At 36.6% G+C, this 20,929-nt stretch overlaps 1 protein-coding gene across 3 annotated transcripts in view; it reads left to right on the top strand.

Annotated features, from left to right (window-relative positions):
* CNTN3 (contactin 3) overlaps positions 1–20,929 on the top strand; it is a 327,484-nt gene that overhangs the window by 277,606 nt on the left and 28,949 nt on the right. For all 3 annotated transcript variants that reach the window (XM_025451601.3, XM_025451602.3, XM_035702741.2), the window contains 6 exons: positions 11,437–11,554; positions 12,390–12,548; positions 12,648–12,797; positions 14,251–14,321; positions 15,289–15,523; positions 17,786–17,901. In XM_025451601.3, the coding sequence (XP_025307386.1) occupies positions 11,437–11,554; positions 12,390–12,548; positions 12,648–12,797; positions 14,251–14,321; positions 15,289–15,523; positions 17,786–17,901 (849 nt within the window). The remainder of the gene's footprint in view (positions 1–11,436; positions 11,555–12,389; positions 12,549–12,647; positions 12,798–14,250; positions 14,322–15,288; positions 15,524–17,785; positions 17,902–20,929) is intronic.

A 20,929-nucleotide genomic window follows, 5' to 3' on the forward strand; every position in this document is an offset into this window, starting at 1 on the left:
AGAGAGAGAACACAAGTGAGGGAAGGGCAGAGGAAGAGGGAGAAGCAGACTCCCCGCAGAGAGGGTTCCCACCTTGGGGCTCAATCCCAGGACCCTGCGATCATAACCTGAGCTGAAGGCAGACACTTAACCAACTGAACCATCCGGTTCCTTTTTAAGTTTTTATTTAAATTCCAGTTAGCTAACATACAGTGTAATATTAGTTTCAGGTGTACAATATAGTGATTCACCACTTCCAAATATCATCCAATTCTCATCACAAATGCCCTCCTTGGCCCCCAATACCCATACCCCAACCATTCTCCCTTCTGGTTACCGTCACTTTATTCTGCGCAGAAAAGGAAGAAATCAACAAAACTAAAAGGCAACTTATAGAATGGGAGAAGATATTTGCAAATGACATCCAATAAAGGGTCAGATTCCAAAATATATAAGGACCTTATAAGACGCAACAACCAAAAAATGAATAATCCAATTAAAAATGGGCAGAAAACATGAATAGAAATGTTTCCAATTTTTTTCTTTATCAGATTCTTGATATGATAGGTTATATTAAATGATTTTCAAATATTGAACCAGCCCTACATAACTGGGATACATCACACTTGGTGGTATTGTATAAATTTTTATACATTATTGGATTTGATTTGCTAATACTCTGTTGTAGATTTTTATCTCTTTGTTCATGAGGGATATTGGTCTGTAGTTTTCTTTTTCTGCAATATCTTTGTCTGATTTCAGTATTAATTAGGGTGATGCTGGCCTCATGAAATGAGTTTGGACATATTACCTTAGCTTTTATCTCTTATAAGGATTATAGAGAATTAGTGTTTCTTCCTTAAGTGCTCGGTAGAATTTGCCTGTGAACCAATTGGATCTTTTGCTTTGTGTTTGGGGGAGTTATTAATTATAAATTAAATTTCTTTAATAGTATAGTTCTATTAAGTTTGTTTCTTCTTGTATGTGTTTCGGCAGAATGTGACTTTCAGAGATTTGGCCCATTTCATGTAGGTAAATATACTGTGGACACAGAATTAATCGTAGTATCCTTCTGTTATCTCTTTAATGTTCATAGAATCCATAGTGGCACCCGTTCTTTCATTTTGTAATTTGTGTTTTCTCTTTCTCTTCTTAATTAGCCTGACCACGGGTAATCGATTTTATTGATCTTTTCAAAGAATCAGTTTCTAGTTTCATTGCTTTTTCTCTATTGATTCCCTGTTTCCAATTTCATTGATTTTTAATCTTATTTTTCTCGTTTCATCTGCTTTCTTTTGATTTAATTATCTCTCTTTTTTAAATGGTTTCTTACAGTGGAAACTTAGATTATTGACTTTATATCCTTCTTTTCTAATATACGCATGCAATGCTGAAAATTTCCCTCTAAGCATTGCTGTCTCTATGTCCCACAAATTTTGGTGTTATATTTTCATTTATATTTAGTTCAAAATATTTCTAAATTTCTCTTGAGATATTTTCTTTGACCTAGTGTTATTTAGAAGTATGATGTTTAATATCAAGTAGTTGGGGGATTTTCTAGCCATCTTCATCTATCTTTCTGTTATCAATTTCTAGTTTAATTTCATTGTGGTCTGAGAGCAGATATTATAGGATATCTTTCAGATTTATTAAAGTGTGTTTTATGGCTGATAATGTGGCCTTTCTTGGTAAATGCTCTATGTGAGCTTGAATAAAATGTATAATCTGCTGTTGTGGGATGAAGAAGTCTATAGGTATAAATTGTATCCAGTTGATGATAATGCTATATTCTTACTGTATTTATTCTTATTGAATCTATTTTGATAGCTAGGTTTTAAGTTCTTCAGCTATAATAGTGGATTCATCTATTTCTCCTTATAGTTTTATCAAGTTTTTCCTTTATGTATTTTGGGTTTTTGTTGTTAGGTATATATACTTTAATGATTGCTATGCCTTGGAATATTGAACCACTTTAGCACTAGGTAATGCCTCTCTTTGCAATATATATTAAAACCAACCCAATTTCACTTTCAAATAACTGTGTACAGCTTCACTGGTAGTGCAAGTATCTTATAACATAATATTCCTAATTCTTTCCTCCTATTCCTTGTATCATTTCTTTTATTTCATATATATATATATATATATATATATATATATATATATCAAACTATGTTTTTTTTGCCATTTGATGTGCCTTGTCATTTTTTATTGAAAAGCAGACGGTGCACTTGGAGAAAAGAACTACAGTAAATTGGCCTCTACTACTATAATGTATAGTGTGGGCAGAGGGAGAGCATTCTTAGGTCTCATTCTTTGGTGAGATTCTTGAAGTTGTCCTTTTCCCTTCCCCCATGTTGAAGGCTAGAGGGAGCTGAATTTGAGTATTCCCTTTCTCCCAGAAGTGGTGTTTGTCTCTGATTAGAAAAAACAAAAACAAAAAAAAACCAGCAAGGCTCTGGTAAAATAGTTTCTCCTGAAACCAGACCTTGTTAAGAGCAGAATGCTCTGGCTGATTTCAAAATAGTAAATGGTTCCTATTCCCTTCCCATGCCAGAAACATAGGGGGATTTTTCTCCTCTATTCATTGTAAGGACCTTGCAGAACTCCTGGAGGAACAACCCATAGAAGCCACCTATGGTTGGGTTTCCTGCAGTTGTAGCTCTCAAGCTTGTACACACTGACCCTCCAGCAATTCCTCAATTGATGCTCAGATTTCTCTACCCAACTGCTGGCTTGTAGGGAGGTTTCTGCTCCAGGAAATTAGGATTCTCAGTATTTACCTTTTGTTTTTTTTTCCAGTTTTGAAGAAAGTGTTTTTTCTCTATGACCTCACTTCTGTGCCAGGTCGAAGAGGAGTTGTTGATTTTTCAGTTCGTTCAACTTTTTCTTGCTTTTAGGACAGACTGTGATGCTAAGCTGCTTGTATGCTGCCTAAAAACCAAAAGCCAGGGTGACTGGCCCATTTTTTAATTGGGTTATTTTCCTTTTTATTATTGAGTTGTAATTGTTCATGCTGGCTTAGATTTTATGTCCCAATTTCAGAAGGAAAATCATTCTACTTTGTGAGATGTAATACTTAATTATGCCATTTAATTGATCTGAACCTAAATAAGAAAGTAAGGAATAAATGGTTCCTTTAGGGCAATTTAAAATTTTAGACTCAAAAATCAGAAATTTTAGATGTTTTTTTATTACTGTAAACACTGATTTTTATGCTGTTTTTTCTTATACTGACTCTAAAATTTTAGATCATACTCTTTACCAGAAAAATACCCTAACTATAGTCATATTTGACCTTAAACCTAGTCTTTTTTCTTAATCTTCTTCAATAAGACATTGAGATTAAAAATCTGTACTTCTGAAGTATTAGGAAAACCATTGGAATACATTGATTTGCTGTTGTAATCAACAGTGAGATTTTTTTTCCAAGCAGTTCTCCTGGGAGAAGGCATAAGTTTAACCTCCATGACTGCTTAGAAGTCCTTTCCTGACTCATACACAGGCTACTAACATGAAAGGAACAGTGTCCAGGCAAGGATTGTTGTTGTTTTGTTGTTGCTTTTAACCTATTTTGGGTCCTCGGTGTAGCCACTCAAAACAACCTTGCAAGGATAAATTTTGGTGAATAAATACCCCAAACTTCTCTCTCCCTCAGATCTCCTGATATGGGAGAGACCCAAGGAAAAGGCAGAGGATGAAGGAACCATTTTACATATAGTACATATAGGTCAGCTACCCAAAAAATAGGCAGTATTGCAAGTACAGAGAGATCTGGAGGAGCATAGCCAATCATATTTGTGAATTGCTATAACATCCCTTATTCAACATGTTCTTCTTTGGAATGGCTTTGATACTCCTCCCCACTGAGTCGTGAAATCTACACCTCCCACCTTGAAACCTAGTCCTTTATGACTGCCTTGAGCAATAAAGAGCAGCAGGAGTGACGCTATGTGATTGCTAAGGCTAGCTCATAAAAATGCATGCATTTCTATCTTGTTCCATCAGCACAATTTCTCTTGGAATCCAGCCACCATAATATGAGGAAGCCCAAGCACACTGTGGAGAGGCCTACCTCAAGAGGAACTAAAGTCCCCATCCCACAGGTATGGCTGAATTCCCAGCCAACAGCCCACATCAACTTGCTAATCATGTAAATGGGCTTGCCAGTCCCCTGCCAGCCACCCCAGCTGATGAGATTTATAACCAAGAAGAACTCTCCCCACTGATCTCTGCCCAAATTATACAATCCAGAGTAGAATAAATGATCACTGTTATTTTATGCCACTAACTTTTGGGTAATTTAATCACATAGCAATAGCAATTGGAACTACAAGTAAACATAACACATTTGGCACCGCTAGGTCAAGTTTCCATGAAACAACTTTTTATTCCTGTGTATGGATGGATTCCTATTCTTCTACGCTAGTCTTTTCATTCTACAAGAGATAAATCTACTCTCACTAAATTTTTAGCTTCTGATATAAGGATTTACAAAGAGAGAGATCTGATCCACAAGTTAAATTCTTACTCAGGGTAGTCTTTCATGACTTGAAATACTGTAATTCTGTGTCAAAATTGTCCCATAAATCCAGAGAAATCCTAGAGCGATGCATATTGACTAAACAGTTTCTGTATGAATCTATAGAAATTTATCAGCGTGTTGAATTATTTCAGAATCTATTGTTTTGTTTTGTTTTAATTGTAGTGAGCATACCAAGGCAGTCTAATTACAAGGAAATGTGCCTTGTGGTTGACCTACAGTTCCTGTTTCACAAATACTGGTTTTCTCACCCATAATCTATGATTAAAACATGTATATGATTGCTATTCTCAGCTTATGAGCCCATCAGTAATAGCCTAACTTAATGATTTTCTCATGCAGTTATTAGTTGCAGAATTTTAGGGTTAGGAAAACAAATGAGCGATTATTTACAGCCTTTTATGTCCAAAAGGGATGAAGATGAAGAATGGAGAATCTCAGGAGGTGTAATGATTGTTGACCCAGACCACTCATTAGAGTCAAGTAGAGGGTCTCCATTTTCTAGTCCATTTTGATTTTATTATTCTGGGATGTGGCCTAGGAATTTCTGGTATTTTTTAAAAGACTCTTCAGGTGAATTTATTGTCCAGCCAGCACTGAGAACTGCTGGGTGTAGTGAACTGGATCACCCCATGTTTTTGCAAGGCACAGACCATGTACCCATAGGCAATATTAAATAAGGTAGAATGAAAGATCTATTTTTAATTTTCTTTGAATCATTTAGGTTAAATCAAGGAACACGGTTCGGTATGGTATTCGGTTTGTCACTCTTGGTTCTTTAATACTTGTCAATCTCCCCTTTTAACCAAGAGAATAAATGTCTCGGTCTCAGAGACTTTGGAAGTGTCCAGCTAACGTCCATTTACATTATTTTTGACAGTGTCCCTTTGCACTGTTTTCTACTCACTGTATTCATTTTGGCAGGTCACTATTTTTGGTCAGCAGTTTTCCATTTAAGATGAAAACACATTTTCCATATCAATTTCCATATAAATATAAGTCTAAGAAAGTTTATAATCTTTAGAAAAAATAAATACTCCTTGGTACTAGGATATGGCAAAACATAACTGTTGAATGAATGAAGTCATTAGAAAACACTGAGTTAAAATTACAGTTGGGAACAAAGACTAGGTATTCTGAGATCTCAAATGCTTAGTTAGATACTCCATCAACACACCACCTCCCAGAAAAAAAAGAAAAGTCCCAATTTGCTAATGTGAACTTGATGTTGCAATAGAAAAGCTGATACCTTATAGCAAGTCCAAGTACCTTGGACTGAGTCTTTATCATTTTTTGAGTCCCTCTTCCCAACCAGTTATGATGGAACAAGCCAAGACTCTCAATTCACTAATGGAGCAATTATTCCAGTTCATTGGTATCAAAGAATATCAAGCAAATTTTGGTATTAATAAACTCCATATTACCTGCCTTTAAATATCACCCATTCAGACAGGCGAGCATTGGGTAATTTCAGATGAAGCTGTTAATGACAACAAAACTAAGACTAAGTATTTATTATTAGGACCTTTTTTCATGTTTCAGCGGGGGCTCATTATTCCTGTTCCTTGTATGAGCAGTGTATGCTTGTAATGGACGTGACCTTGCTGCAGCTGTTTTGGCTGATGGGGGGCAAGTTTTAATTTGATTGGTCAGAAATACGTGTCTATCAGCAATTCCTTAAGGGACCTTTACAGAGGAAACACCACCAGCCAGTTCCTTCCTCCAGAACCAGCAGGTTTGACTGTTTTCAAGGCACCTCATATGATTTACCTGCAGTATCAGGATTTAGAAGGCAACCCAGCAATGGAACGAATGATTAATATTGGAATCTATGCAATAACAGGCTGTGTAAAGTGACAAAAAGGAGGAGGACCACCTATTCAACCTTGCCTTCCAAATAGCCATCAAAGGCTTTTTTTTTCCCCTTCCTTAAACTGGAAAATTATGCTTCTTGGCAGTCCAGCAGCAGCATTTACATTGAGAGTGCTTACTAGGGAATTAGTTTTTGCTGATAATTTGTTATACTGAAAGTTTATGCTACATTTGCACTGTTCAAGAGGTTTCCTGAGTTCTAAGGTTTATTTTATTCCTTGATTTTTAGCATATGGTAGTTATCACAGTGTACTTTCAGCCTACCTATAATTATTAATGATCTGTCTGCTTATTTATTTTCACCTGGCATGGGTTATCACATCATGTACTTTTTTTTTTCCAGGGCAGAACAGTTTTTAAATTACATAAAAAATTCCATTAGCATCATCACCTAAGAAAATATAGGGAAAAAGTTAATAAGCTCCTCTTCTACTTCATTTCATGCAAACTGAATTTTCCCTTAGCATTTATTTCAAAGATGATTTGGTTTATAAATCCATTTACTGTTTATACCTGTAACATGTTCTGGAAATGGAGTTTTTTTTTCTAGGAAGACATCTATATGGTTAGATGAACAAATAATTGGATAATCAAGTAAATTTAGTGAAGTTTTAACATTTTTTAAATAGAAAAAACTCAAAATGTTATTGTCATTAAGGTGTAAATATGAACCTGAAATGATCTACAATGAACTTTACGTTTTCTGGGGACAGATGAACAATTAATGGATTAACTATACCCCTGATAGCCATTGCCCTTCATACCCCCAAATAGACCATGTTCTCACCTGCCTTAGGGTCTTTGTATATGTTTAAGTGCACTAGTATAAACCATTTTTTATAACCCTCTTTTTTTAGATAGCTTGTATTCATGTTGCAAATTTCGTCTCAACTATCAATTCACCGAAACTCCAGAAAATCATAGGTTCCTCTCTGTACTTTGAGCTTGCATCATTACATTATAATTTTACATTGATTTGTTGTAGTCATATGATTAATGCCTGTCTTTCAAGTGTAAACTCCATGAACATATGGACTGTTATTTTTTTTCACCATTGTATCCCCAGCAACTAAAGTACAGGTGGATGCTTAATAGATAGCTTTGAATGAATTATCATATTTTTAAAAGAGAATTTCAGAAAGAACTAAATTCATATAACTTAGGGAAATGTCTCCTTCTCCTTAAACTCCCTGTGTAAGACCTCTGAATAGGCCTGACCTACTAGTTAAAGCTCCATTTCTAAGTAAATCTCTGGTCAGCAGCATTGAAAAGGAAAAGATTGGAAATTGCACTGTTAATGTTTTGAGAGGGAGATTTTAAGGGAAATAGAGACAGAGAAGTGTCAAAAAACCTGAAGCTTTGACTGTACCTCTGCCCAGTTCTGATCTCCTATATTTGAGGGAAGGGGGGCAGGGGGAGAGTTTAGGAAAACAATACAAAGAAATACTAACAAACTAATTTAATAGATAACAAATTACAAGCTATTTGCTATTCAAAGAATTAACCTCGTTCCTAAGAATATACTTGAAAACTTTAATGTTTCTAAGTTTTACTTGAATCTAAATATATCTAAATAATAGATGCAGTTTTATTGATATGTTGAGAAATAATCTATTGAGTACTGCTTTACCGCATTTTGACAAATTTTTTCAGCTTTACTGAGTTATAGTTTACTAATTTTACTTGTGTTTTTCTGGACACACCTCTTCTCTTGCCTTGATCACAGTTAATCTGCAATTAACTATACTGTAACTGTTAACAAAAAAAAACTGATGGGGACAAGAACTGGTTTGAGATAAGTGAAACTTTCCTTAGGAATTGTCTTTTCCTCTTTTATCTTTTTTAATGTGTAAGAATATTCAGTTCAATCTTGATAAGAAATTACAGGATGTTCTAATTAATAGCATAATCACTTAAACTATTATTAGTAAATGTTTCATTCTTGTGAAAAAATTTGGAGTTTAGAATTATAATCATGTTATTTGACCACTTCTAGCCTATGGTCCTTTTTAATGTGGAGCATTTAAACACATAGCTGTATGTAATAAAACTGCATTTTAAGAGCCATTATATTCTACCAAAAAAAATACAAAAAAAAATACAAAAAAAAATACACAGATCATAAGCATATGACTCAATGAATATATACAAAATGCAGACACTCAAGTACCCAGCACTGAAATCAAGAAACAACATGACCTTTATCCCAGAAGTCTTCATGGTGCTTCATCTTAATACTACTCATCCTTTGAAGGGCAACCATAATCCACATTTGTGATACAATAGATTACCATAATGTGCTCTTTTCTATCCAATTTATATCTTTGAAGTTGAGACAGCTGTGTTGGTCTATAGTTATAGTTCATTCATTTTCATGGTCTAATAGTATTTCCCTAAATGAGTGTTCCACTAATTCATATACTTTATTGTGACAGTGATTAGGTGGTTTCTATTTTTTAGCTATTGTGGATAGTGCTGCTACAGACATTCTTGTAAGTGTCTTTGGTGAGCACGTGCATATATCTCTGTAGGGTTTATACTTAGGCTGGGTCATAGATTATGCATATGTCCTGCTTTAGTGGGTTATTTCTAAATAGTTTTCCAGAATAGTGGTACTAATCTATACTCCTGTTAGCATAATGAGTTCTGATTGCTCCACAGCCTCAGCAGGACTTGAAATTGTCTTATTTATTCTGAAGTTATCTACAAATCATCCGTGTCATTTGTAGATAAATAAACAACCAAATAAATATAACCATTAAGTAAACTTTCTAAATTTATAAAAATAACTTCTTTTTGTTAACTGTAACTTGTTAACAGATATATAACATGTATATATCTGTTACCCTGACTTGAATTTTCAGTCTAGAGGGCAGAGACCATGTATGAGATACTTCTGTGTCCTTGAGTGAACCCAACATGACAAGCACTCAATGAACTTTGGTTAAGATGAATCTTAAGTCTGTGTACTGATCCATTAAAAGAATAGATACAGTTACAGAGAAAAAGCAATTGAAGAGGAATAATGCAAATATATTTTATTGAAAGAGACAGAAATGAAAGAGAGCATCCTTTCTAAATTTTGCTAAAATTTATTTTCCATTTATGTAATCATCCACTCAACTTCATGTTAGTGCTGAAAAAAAAATCAGTGGTTCCTACTGTCTACATGTCTTATTTAATTGCTTCCTTTTCCACTCTACATTGTAAAAAGATAATTAAAAATTATATTTCCCCTGATGAGGAGCCTCACAACATTTTTTTCAGGAAGGTGGTTTCATTTTGACATGAGCTAACTAAGTTTCTTCTCTCTTCACCCATCATACTATCAGTGAAAAGAAATGACACATCCAATATCTGTCTCTTACTGTCTTACTCTTTCAACAAATGTAACCAGCCAATGTACCTAAAAGATGTATTTATGTAGCTAAGGACATAAAGAAAGTCCAGTTCCAATTTTCTTTTACTGGTCTGCTTTCAAAATAAGCAAATAAACCTAGGGAAGAATAATAATTCACCCAACGCCTTGATGGAATTTAATAGTAACAGTTCTTACTTCCCTGAAAATAAGAGATTTCTATAGAAATGATAATCAACCTCCTGTGAGTATATGGAGCTTATAAAACCTGAAGAGTTTCTAAAGGTCAGCAAGCATTGAAAGTTTTGTCCTAGGGATAAATTTCTAAATAACCCTGAGGGGAAAAAGAGAGGGAGAGAAAGAAAAAAGTTCAACTTGATGAAAGTAAAATGTGCAAACTTAACAGTTTTTGGATTATCATTTAATTACAGCCATCAATCACTTCACATCTGCTTTCCCCCAGTACTCAAGACGTTCAGGCAAAAGCCACACAATCTGACCAACAGAGAATATATAACCCATTCAGAATCTAAAGACTAGGAAGCAGTATTTGAGGAATTGCTCTGTAGGAGATCTTAGGAAATTGTCCTAAAAGTAGGATAGAGGAATCCATCTTTTAAAAAATACTAGGAGCGGCAGCCCTGGTGGCTCAGCGGTTTAGCACCACCTTCATCCCGGGGTATGATCCTGGAGACCTGGGATCGAGTCCCACTTTGGGCTCCCTGCATGGAGGCTGCTTCTCTCTCTGCCTGTGTCTCTCTCTGTGTGTTTCTCATGAATAAATAAAATATCTTAAAAAAATACTAGGAAACCCCAAGAATAAAACTATCCCTTTTAATTAATAAGGTGAACACTATCACTTCTTCTTGTGTACCAGTTTAGAGATGTTTCAGTCAGTAATCCTTTTTCAAAGAGCTTTGCTTTCCAGATCATCTTATTTTCATCCTTATCTTTACTAATGCTTGGTCTCCAATAAGTAATTTTATGAACAAGATTTTACATTCTTTTAAAATGAGGACCATTTGAAGTTGAGCTTTTAGAAATACATTTGCTCCATTAATTAGTGCTAGAGGATGCCAGCAAATGTCTTTATGGACAGCTGCTACTTTCAGCGTTTAAAGTATTTTAATTTCTTCTTATATTGAGGGGTTCATACAGACCCTAAATTCTGTAGTGAAAGAATTAAACAGCTTTAGGCTTTTTAAGCTCCAGTGTGTTCAGAAAAAGTGTTTCAACCATGGTAATCCTCTTGTCCTGTTGTATTTATCTCCCACCAGATACCTAAATGCTTCCCTCCTCTTCTCAGGCAGATAATTGCATAGAGGTTGGAACCAGAGAGGAGTTGAGCCAGTGCTGAGCAGTGGATATAAAAAGAAGTGTCACCCTAGTGGAAGTAAATAGACTCTGAGAGCATAATCTCTGTCCTTATTTATTTTTGAAGCCATAAATGCCCAGAGGAAAGCTTGTCATTTATTTAGCTACAGAAATCTATGTCTGCAGCCATGTATGGTTTTTAACTTGTTTTTATTTCCATATATTTCATTGTAGCAATCTATAGTCTTGAACCACCTTGGTCTTCTTTCTAAATATGGGTTTCATCCCAGTGGTGTTTTTGGCTACAGCCCTCAAGATTCTTCGTGTTTTCAGAATGACAGTTTTTTCATTACCTGTTTTTTTCCAACAGAGTTCATCTGGTGATTTAATGATAAGAAACATTCAGCTGAAACACAGTGGAAAATATGTGTGTATGGTGCAGACGGGGGTGGACAGTGTTTCATCTGCTGCTGACCTCATAGTAAGAGGTAGACATTAATGCCTCCTGTGGTTGTTTTGTTGTTGTTGTTGTTTTAATCTTACATCTTACATCTTAACTGATGATTCCTTACTGGAGGAAAATCCATGAGACCACATATGGACATGTGAGTTATATTATTGGTTTGATCCCCCCTGCTCCAGAATACCAGAGAATATGACAAGAAGGATGAGTGCTAATTCAATGACATAAATATCTCAACTCTGCATTTCTAATAGCTCTCACTGTAATAAGTGTTTCACAGCTGCTGCCACGCTGATGTGTTTTTGAGCATGTCATTAATGCAGTGATAGTGTTTAATATGAAAGACAATAGTGATAGTGTGTATATGACAAGTTCCAAAAAACCAGGATCATCCAGGATGCCTGAGAGAATTTGCCAATATGAGGTACTGTCCAAGGTGCTGATTTGCTACTGGGCTGAAAAATGAGCAGTGTGGGATAGAATAAAACAGCTCTAGATGGCAAACTGGGAACTACAGTGGTGCACCAATAGATGAAAGGAGAAGGCATCAGGCCAGAAGTAAAGGATGTTGAATTTGGAAAGGTGTAGGAATCCTGCTGAACAGAGAACTTCAAAAAGTGAGCATCATTTGCAGCCCAAGAGTACTATGAGTTTGAAATTACTGACTCATGTCCAGACGGTAGAAATGTCAAAAAGAAAAACTGGTAGTTGTATTGGTAGGCCAACATCCTTTTTCCCTAAGTATTTTTGAAATTAGGATCAGTTGTTGATATTAAAGTGATCATGTGACATTCTTCACTTGGGTAAAGGATGATATTTATGGAATTGCTACCTACCATTTGCATTTTTGCCTTCTTCAGGTTCCCCTGGACCACCAGAAAATGTGAAGGTAGATGAAATTACAGATACCACAGCCCAACTCTCTTGGAAAGAAGGCACAGATAATCATAGCCCAGTTATATCCTATTCTGTCCAGGCAAGGACACCTTTCTCCGTGGGTTGGCAAACTGCCACAACAGGTAAAGGGAGAAAAGCAAATGCCATTGGTACATAAAAATGGATTTTAAGTCAGTGCTAAGACCTGCAGACTGTTATTTCTTTGATATATTCCTTTTTAGTGCCTGAGGTCATTGATGGAAAAACACACACAGCTACTGTAGTCGAGTTAAATCCATGGGTGGAATACGAATTTCGGGTTGTAGCCAGTAACAAAATCGGAGGTGGAGAGCCCAGTTTACCCTCAGAAAAAGTAAGAACTGAAGAGGCAGGTTAGTGTTTTTGTTTTCTGAGTAAAATGGGTTAATAGGTTTCCCTGGGTGTGTATTTCCATTTCTCTCAGCCTTGGTCTCCAGGCCAGCAGGGGAGCAACCTCAATAATCCATTGTTGCAATTATCTGACCTATCTAATGGCAGAACTGGCCATATGGCATTTGTCAAAAGACACTCGTGTAAGTGATTCTGATGTAATGTGACATTTCCAAAAGTTCAGTCCATCATCAGCGTTCATTACTGCATGTTGAGTGAATATGTTTTTGTCACTTAAGGTTATAATTACTATCTGACATACTCACCCTATTAACAGGGGAAATGCTGTTTTCATTTATAACAAGCATTGACAAATTGTTAGGATAATGACATTTGGGAGTTCTGCTGCTAGGAAATCTCATTTCACCACCAAGCTCCATGAATGAGCTCAAGCAACTGGCGATTAGGAATACTTTGACCCCTCGACTATTAGATTAAGAGAGAATCATTCTTAAAATTCATGTTTGTGTCAACTGTTAGTATTAACTTTAAGACTATTTTTATAATTCTAAAAATATCCTAACATTGAAACTGAATATTAGGAAGTGTACATAGTATCACATTACTGATGCATCTGAGAGAATCTATAGACTTTCCTTTTAATTAATATTAATTAAAATGATGTTTGAAGTGTAGCTAGTGCATCACTTTAGGAACGAGCCAAAATATAAGTCATGAAATACGTTTCAGTAATTTTAATGATGCCTTTTTACTCAGGACAATACAGGTGATATTTATGGAAGGAATTATGAGAAATAGGGGAACCATGCTGATATTTGTAGTCCATTTATTTATTAATGCAACACATATTTAAGGAGTTTCTACTATGTACTCAGCACTTTCTAGATATATGGTGAATACAGCTGTAAACAAAGACACCCAGTCAGGGAACTTCTATTCTAGTTGTGTCATAGAATTTACTAAGCATAAAGTTCTTGGTGTAAGCAAGGAATCTGATGCCTATGGGAGCTTATAAAGAATATCTCCTAACAAAATTTGAAGAGTTGAGTCTAGGTCATTTTTTTAGGTAAAGTCAATGTTGGTTAAGCAGTCATATCTCTACTGTGAAATAGTCGCAAGTTAAAAATTTATGCTGGATTCCTTTTCCATACTTCCCAATGAATCACTTTCCCTTGTTGTATTGACCTTTGAACTGAGGCAGTTTTTGTATTGTTTGAGATATTTTGAATCTTTGATAATTTCATGTAAATCTAAATTATTTGGTGAGCTCCTCAAATATATATATATATATATATATTGCATGTATGTTTCACATAATACACACATACACACACGTATAATGTACCATTGATCAAATTACTTCAAACATTAGAAATAAGCAACATTGAATCATCTTTCAGTTAAATATTACCAAGTGCAAATAAGGTTTTATCTCTGTCTCTCTGACCTACACAGTTCCAGAAGTGCCTCCTTCAGAAGTCAGTGGAGGAGGTGGAAGCCGGTCTGAGCTGGTGATAACTTGGGATGTAAGTGTCTGAATGGTGTCCTCTGGGGTTTCCTATTCCCATCATGGATGCCTGGCTGGTGCTGGTAGTGGTATTGGAGGTGGTGGTAATACTAGTAGCTCACCCTATGCCAATTACTATTTCTAGCAGTTTGTATATTTTTTTCATTTCACTCTTGCAACATTTTATAGATGAAAACACTAAGGCATAGAGAATATTAAATAATTTGCCCAGGGTCAGTTTGGCTGGTAAACACAGAGGTGAGAGTCAGGTCCTGGCTGTTTGCTCTCAAGCGGTTCTCACAGCTTTCCATACAACTGTAACCCCACTGATGATGCAGACTCTGATTCCAGCAGGTGCTTGCTTCCTGGCCATGCTCTCAGCTCTTGCTTTATGTTGTAATTAGGAAAAATTTTAATTAACACATTTAAAGTCAGAAAGCATGAGAATTGGCTGTGTTATTTGAAGATGTTGTTGAAAAAATAGGAAGTTAAGAGATCCTGATGGAGTGTCAATAGAAATTTTTGACACGATCTAAATACAGCTTTGACCTTAATAAATCGTTTTTACCTTTTTTTAAATATACTTTTACGCCTTTGTACTTCGTCATCGTATCAACGGGTAATTTCTTTCTGTAAAGTCAACATTAGGGATTAGGTGATTTTTATATGACTCAAGAGATAAAGTATATTCAACTGAATGTATATTTTATGATACATAACTCAGGTTGGGGCTATAGGATGCTCAAAATATCTGAGTAATTTTGGAGAATTCCAATTAGTTATTTGGATGGCTATGAAAGAGTGGCATATGTCTCTTTAAAAGCAGGTGGCTGTGCCTCCGACCCTTCTTTCCTTTTTTATGTAACTGCTTAATATGATGTTGATTATTATTTTATGGGTTTTGCAAAAGGCTAAGGATTATAGCTCCATTTATTTTTGCCTTGCCCTCATGTGTAAGCGTGATTTAATATGTCTTTCCTTTGTAGCCAGTCCCTGAAGAACTACAGAACGGTGGAGGTTTTGGTTATGTTGTTGCTTTCCGCCCTCTTGGAGTTACCAACTGGATCCAGACAGTGGTCACATCTCCTGATACCCCAAGATATGTCTTTAGGAATGAAAGCATCATGCCATTTTCATTGTATGAAGTGAAAGTGGGTGTTTATAATAACAAAGGGGAAGGACCATTTAGCCCAGTGACTACAGTGTTTTCTGCAGAAGAAGGTATGGGGAATATTTTTATTATGTATTGTTTCAATCCTAATAAACCACTAATGCTCCCAAAATTGATGTGGAAATTCTTTGTGACTTCAGATAAGTTTCTTCACAAGAATAATGACTGAAGTCACAGTTAGATTCACAGTCCAGGTCATAAATATCAACCATGAAGCACAAGACTCAGTAGCTAGTCAAAGGGTATAACTAAAGGTTAAAGTCTGTGGATGAGGAGTACATTCTGAGTTCCAGCTTGTGAAGCAGAGAACAGCACTGACTTCCACAGCCTTCTTCTTTTGGGGATAAGATTAAGGTATTCTCATGGAAGTTCCCTAATCTCGATTCTTACAGTGTTTCCCATGACCTGAGAATAGCATGTTAGCAGAGTAGTGTGGGAGGACAGAAGTGTTATGGAGAAGTGTGCAATGTATGGGCTGGAAGATGTGACGCACCAGTTCCAGCCAGTGTGGATTTGTACATACCCCACTCTGGACCCATAGCATCTCTCTGCCTTTCTTTCATACCTACCTCAACTATGGGATCTCTTTAGAAAATATTGTCATCGGGAGAATCATATGAAATTGCCATTTTTATAAGACAAAAGCAGCTAAATATTGGCTATCCAATGGGGTTCAACTTAATAAGAATGGCAGGAGCTAATGTGTCTTGAATGCTTATCATTGCCAGACTTTACCTAATTTTTATTTTCTAAGGGGGAATTTCATGTAGGTACTGTTATTATGGCCCATTTATAGGTAAGAAAATGGAAGTTTAATGAAAGAAATTAATAAACTTGCCAAACTCCATACAGACTTACTAAGCAAGTATTTTAACCCAGAGTCTTTGCTCTTCACCATTCTGAACTCATGAAATGTGATTTCACAGTATCTTCTCTGCCCTGAGACCTTGTAATAAATTGTAGAAGGTGGTCCACAGTTGTCATGTCTATAATAATAAGAAGACTCATTTTTTAATACCCCAGACACTACATATCCTTTCTTTTTATGTGGAGTTCTGAGACAAAAACAAGTAGTATAAAAACCTTCACAAAAAAAGAGCCTTTATATTCATAGCCAGACCCCATTTCCAAGAGTGGCCAAGGATATTCATTACAAGGGTAGGGTTCTGAGGAAGGATAGCAGGTAACCAGGGAGGTTTCAGACACTGCCTACCCTGTGCATCTTGGATTGGGAGGGGTGGCGGTTGGGGAGAGGGCTAACTGCAGCCTTTTACCCTCTTTCCCCCTGTATTTTCCTCCTCCTGTTACTATTCTCGTCACCACGATAAGCTGGGTAAAGGACTTTCTGTTCCAAACATCAGAAACAGATTTGACTTTTCTATGAAAAAAAAAATGAGAGATTTGTTGGAAATACACTAGGACTTATTGAATTAAAGGAGGATTTAAACAGCATACCTCTTAAAGGTCATTCATAAGAGAAGCTCTGGAGCCTCAGAAACCATTTGACTCTCTAGGGTGCCAGGGCTGGACTGACTGGCCTCAAGTACTCCTCATCTGTTCAAACCAAGTTTCAAATTCTCAGGAGAGAAAAATCTAATAGACCTTTCCTTGGACCAAGACTCTGCTTCACTATCAATCAGCATGGCCCAGAAGAAGTATCTTTTAACACAGAAATGGATATTGGGAAAGAGGAGGTCCCTGCTCAGAGCTGTGCCCTGAGAGAGGAGAATCACTGTGATTTCCTAATGCTAAGAGTTGTTTATTACAAAGGAATCTCTTTGTTGTGTGATAATGTTCTGTGCATGTCTGTTGACTCCTTCAAAGCAGTAAACTGGAAGTTGCTTCATCTCATTTAAGTGTACCCTTCCTATGGGCCTTGGATACAGAAGGCACTAAGTAAATACTTATTGAATAAATGAACTTTGTAGAGCATGACTTTGTTTAACAAGACAAAATTAAACAAACAAATAGGCAGCATTTGTGGGCATAGGAGTGCCCGAGCAGGAGCTGTGGGATAAAGGGGAGATAAATTATGATCTGGTGAGGAGAACAAAGGGAAAGAAGGGCAGAAAAGATACTAAGAAAAAACTGCAATGGAGGAAAGAACAGTTTCTGTAGCTATTTAGCAAGGAAAAGCCTGTCTATTCCCAAGGCATGGAAATAGATCAGGAGATGGTTTATGTTTTCAAATGTTTTTATATTTTATTGTGTTTTCAAATATGTTAAAGTGCTTTTTTGAAAATAAGAACTCCAGTAGATTTTTAATTAACTATCAAAATAATAATTGTGTTTCACTTGCTTTTGCCAAACAGAGCCTACAATAGCTCCATCTCGAGTGTCTGCAAATAGCCTTTCCTCCTCAGAAATTGAAGTGTCATGGAACACCATTCCTTGGAAGTTAAGCAATGGACATTTACTGGGCTATGAGGTAATTTCTTTTAAAACTAATTAGACTGTGTATGTATGTTGCCATGGCACCTTGTCTCCTTTCATTTAAAATTCTTTTTAACAATGACATCTTAACTAAAGTCTAACTTTTGTTGAAATTTTACCAGTACATTGTCCCATGTGATTATCAATGGATATTGAGTTTAACTTAAGCTGAATAAAATAACTTGGGATAGAAAACAAAAAACAGTGCAGTGCCTTGGTGGCACAGTCAGTTGGACATTGGATTTTTGGTTTTGGTGTAGGTCATGATCTCAGGTCGTGGATCAAGCCCCATGTCAGGCTCCATGGTTGGCAAGGAGTCTGCTTGAGGTTCTTTTTTTCCCCTTTCCTTCAGACCCTCCCCCCATCTCTGTCTCTCTAAAATAAATAAACAAATATTTAATGAAGAAAAAGAAAGAAAACAGTAATATGGAAGGAAATCATATATCAAATGGGCCAAATCTTTTAGATTAACTAAAAAAATAAGAGGTTAAACTGTAATATTTAAGTCCAAAGGATATTTATCCCAATAGGAAATCATTTTCTTCCATCTCTTTGTCTTACTTTCTTGGTAGACTTGTTACAATGTGTAATTCAGATTCTTTAGAAGATATCTGTCTATAACTTAATTCTTGCCTGCAGTCTGTGACATAATTTTTGCCTTCAAAGTACTCTGGAGAAATAAGATAAGAGATCTGAAACATAGGATGACACAAGACCAAATGTAATGAAGACCAGAAAAGGTGACAGAGGAGAAATATTGGAATGGGCAAGAGTGATGAGCAATCTTGAACGTTTTCATAGGCTTAATGGGACTTTAAAGGAAAAGTAAGCAAACACAGAGAAGATGGAAAATTCTAGATTAAGTGTGGCATGTTGGAAATGCAGAGGGAGTAGAGACCCATCTGCTGAAGAAGTTTCCTGTAGGTTGGATGATTGCAGATAGACACAGGAGAGCCAGATCACAGACGACTTTCAATATTGGAAAGAACCATTCTTACTGGGCCCCATGGTTACTAGGGAGGAGTTAGAACTGGAAGCAGTTGATCTGAGAACTGGCAAGATAAAAAGTAAAGTCTTTTTTTTTTTTTTGAAGATTTATGTATTTATTTCCTAGAGAGAGAGCATGCAAGTGGGGGGGAGGGGCAGAGGGAGAAGGAGAATCTCCATCAGACACCCCAGTGAGCTTAGAGCCCAACATGGAGCTTGATATCAATACCCCGAGATCATGACCTGAGCCAAAATCAACAGTTGGATGCTTACTCAACTGGGACACCCAGGTGCCCAAAAAAGTAGTCTTAAAAAGACTTCTCTGACAGTGATATTGTAAGAGTCATAGGTATGATTTCATCCCCACCTTTAGTCCTCTTTTTAAGAACCTTCTCTCATGCCTATAACTCCCGATTCAGTGGCAGGCTTACACAGGCACATTTGCAACACAGGACCAAATACCCCTCCACATAACCTCAAACTATTGCACCAGGGTACCCACCTGATCCTTGGACAGTTAAGCTGAGCTAGTCAGATTCTTGTTTGATATATTGAATGAAGCAACATAGAGGTTGTAATTATGAGTGTAATGCACTCACTGATATGTCAAATTTAGGACTCAGTTCAGGCTTCTCAAGTTAAGAATATGGGCAAGCGTAACAAATCTCATCTACAGCAATGAGATGGAACAGACATACCCTCATACAACTCCAATGAATGGAGGAGACAGGGACGCATGGATCCAGAAACAGCATAACAGAATAGCTCTTTGACAATGCCCAGTTCTCAAGCAGACTTTCTGTATTTTTTTCCATAATGTCACCTTGCCCTCCTTTTCAGGAAACTCCCTTTATATTTGAATTTGGAGAGTTTCTTTTTCTGATAACCAAATATTGACTTGAATAAATATTAATGATAAAGTAGAGAAAAGATAGTCTAGAGCAGCGGTGCTCCAAGATGGTACTGTAGAATACCTTCACCAGAATTACCTGAACTTTTGCTAAAGATGAACCCCCCAGGTCCCTCCCTGGACTCACTGAACCCAAACATCTAGGAATGGTCTTGTTAATGTATATTTTTAGTAGGTATCCATAGGGAAAGGTCTTCCCACACCTTCAGTACAGGACACATGAGTCCTAACCCAGAGAAACTTGACTAGAAACAGAGCCATGCAGCTTGATTCAGCACCTGAGAGGAAGCCAAGAACATTTAGTTGGAATGTTCCCTCAATTCTATGAAGCAGTGAAAGGTTGTGGGCAACCCTTAGTAGCTCCCCAGTGATTAGAGAAACGGCATTGTCGGGAAAGGTAAATGGGATGGAAGGAGATCTAAAAGGAAGTAGTTCTGAGCTCGAACCTGTGCCACATCTTGACTGCCACTCACTGGCTGTGCTGGAAAAGTTGCATAAAGTCTGTGAGCCTCATTTTCCACACCTGCAGAATAGGGCAGTAATTGGCATAACCTTATTAGGATTTGGGAAGTATTGAATGATATTAGACACTTAATGTGCTTCTCACAGTTTCTGGCTTGTAATAATAAACAATCCATAAGTGTAAACAGTATCTCAAAAGAATTTTTGAAATACTAATAAATAGAATTCTCCCCTGTAAATATCCTCAAGCAATTCTTCAGCTCTAAGCTTCTTTGCCTTAAGAGAATTTATGAAGGTTGTTAGAAGGAATTGCCTGCAAAAGTACTTTCTTCCTAGTTTTGTTTCCAAAACTCAAGCCAATAAGAAGAGTTCCATGTATCCTGGAGGGTAAGAAAAAAGAAAATGCCACTGAGGACAAAATAGAAGAGAAATTTCAGGTGACCTTGGTGGTATAAAGATCTGAGGCTTTTAAAATCTTGGGGAGCCCATGCCTTTCTACCTGGCAATCTCTATGTTGGTGGCAAGATCACAGGAGGAAACGTGTTTCCCACATTCAGCAATGATCAATGATTTTCCGTTCTCTAAGCATGGTCCAGGAACCAAAGGGATCAAATCAATATAATATTAAGCTTTCTTGGCTTAAGGTTTTGGGAATGGGTGCCCC

Source organism: Canis lupus, chromosome 20 (genome assembly GCF_003254725.2).
Source record: "Canis lupus dingo isolate Sandy chromosome 20, ASM325472v2, whole genome shotgun sequence".
NCBI classification, from domain to species: domain Eukaryota; kingdom Metazoa; phylum Chordata; class Mammalia; order Carnivora; family Canidae; genus Canis; species Canis lupus.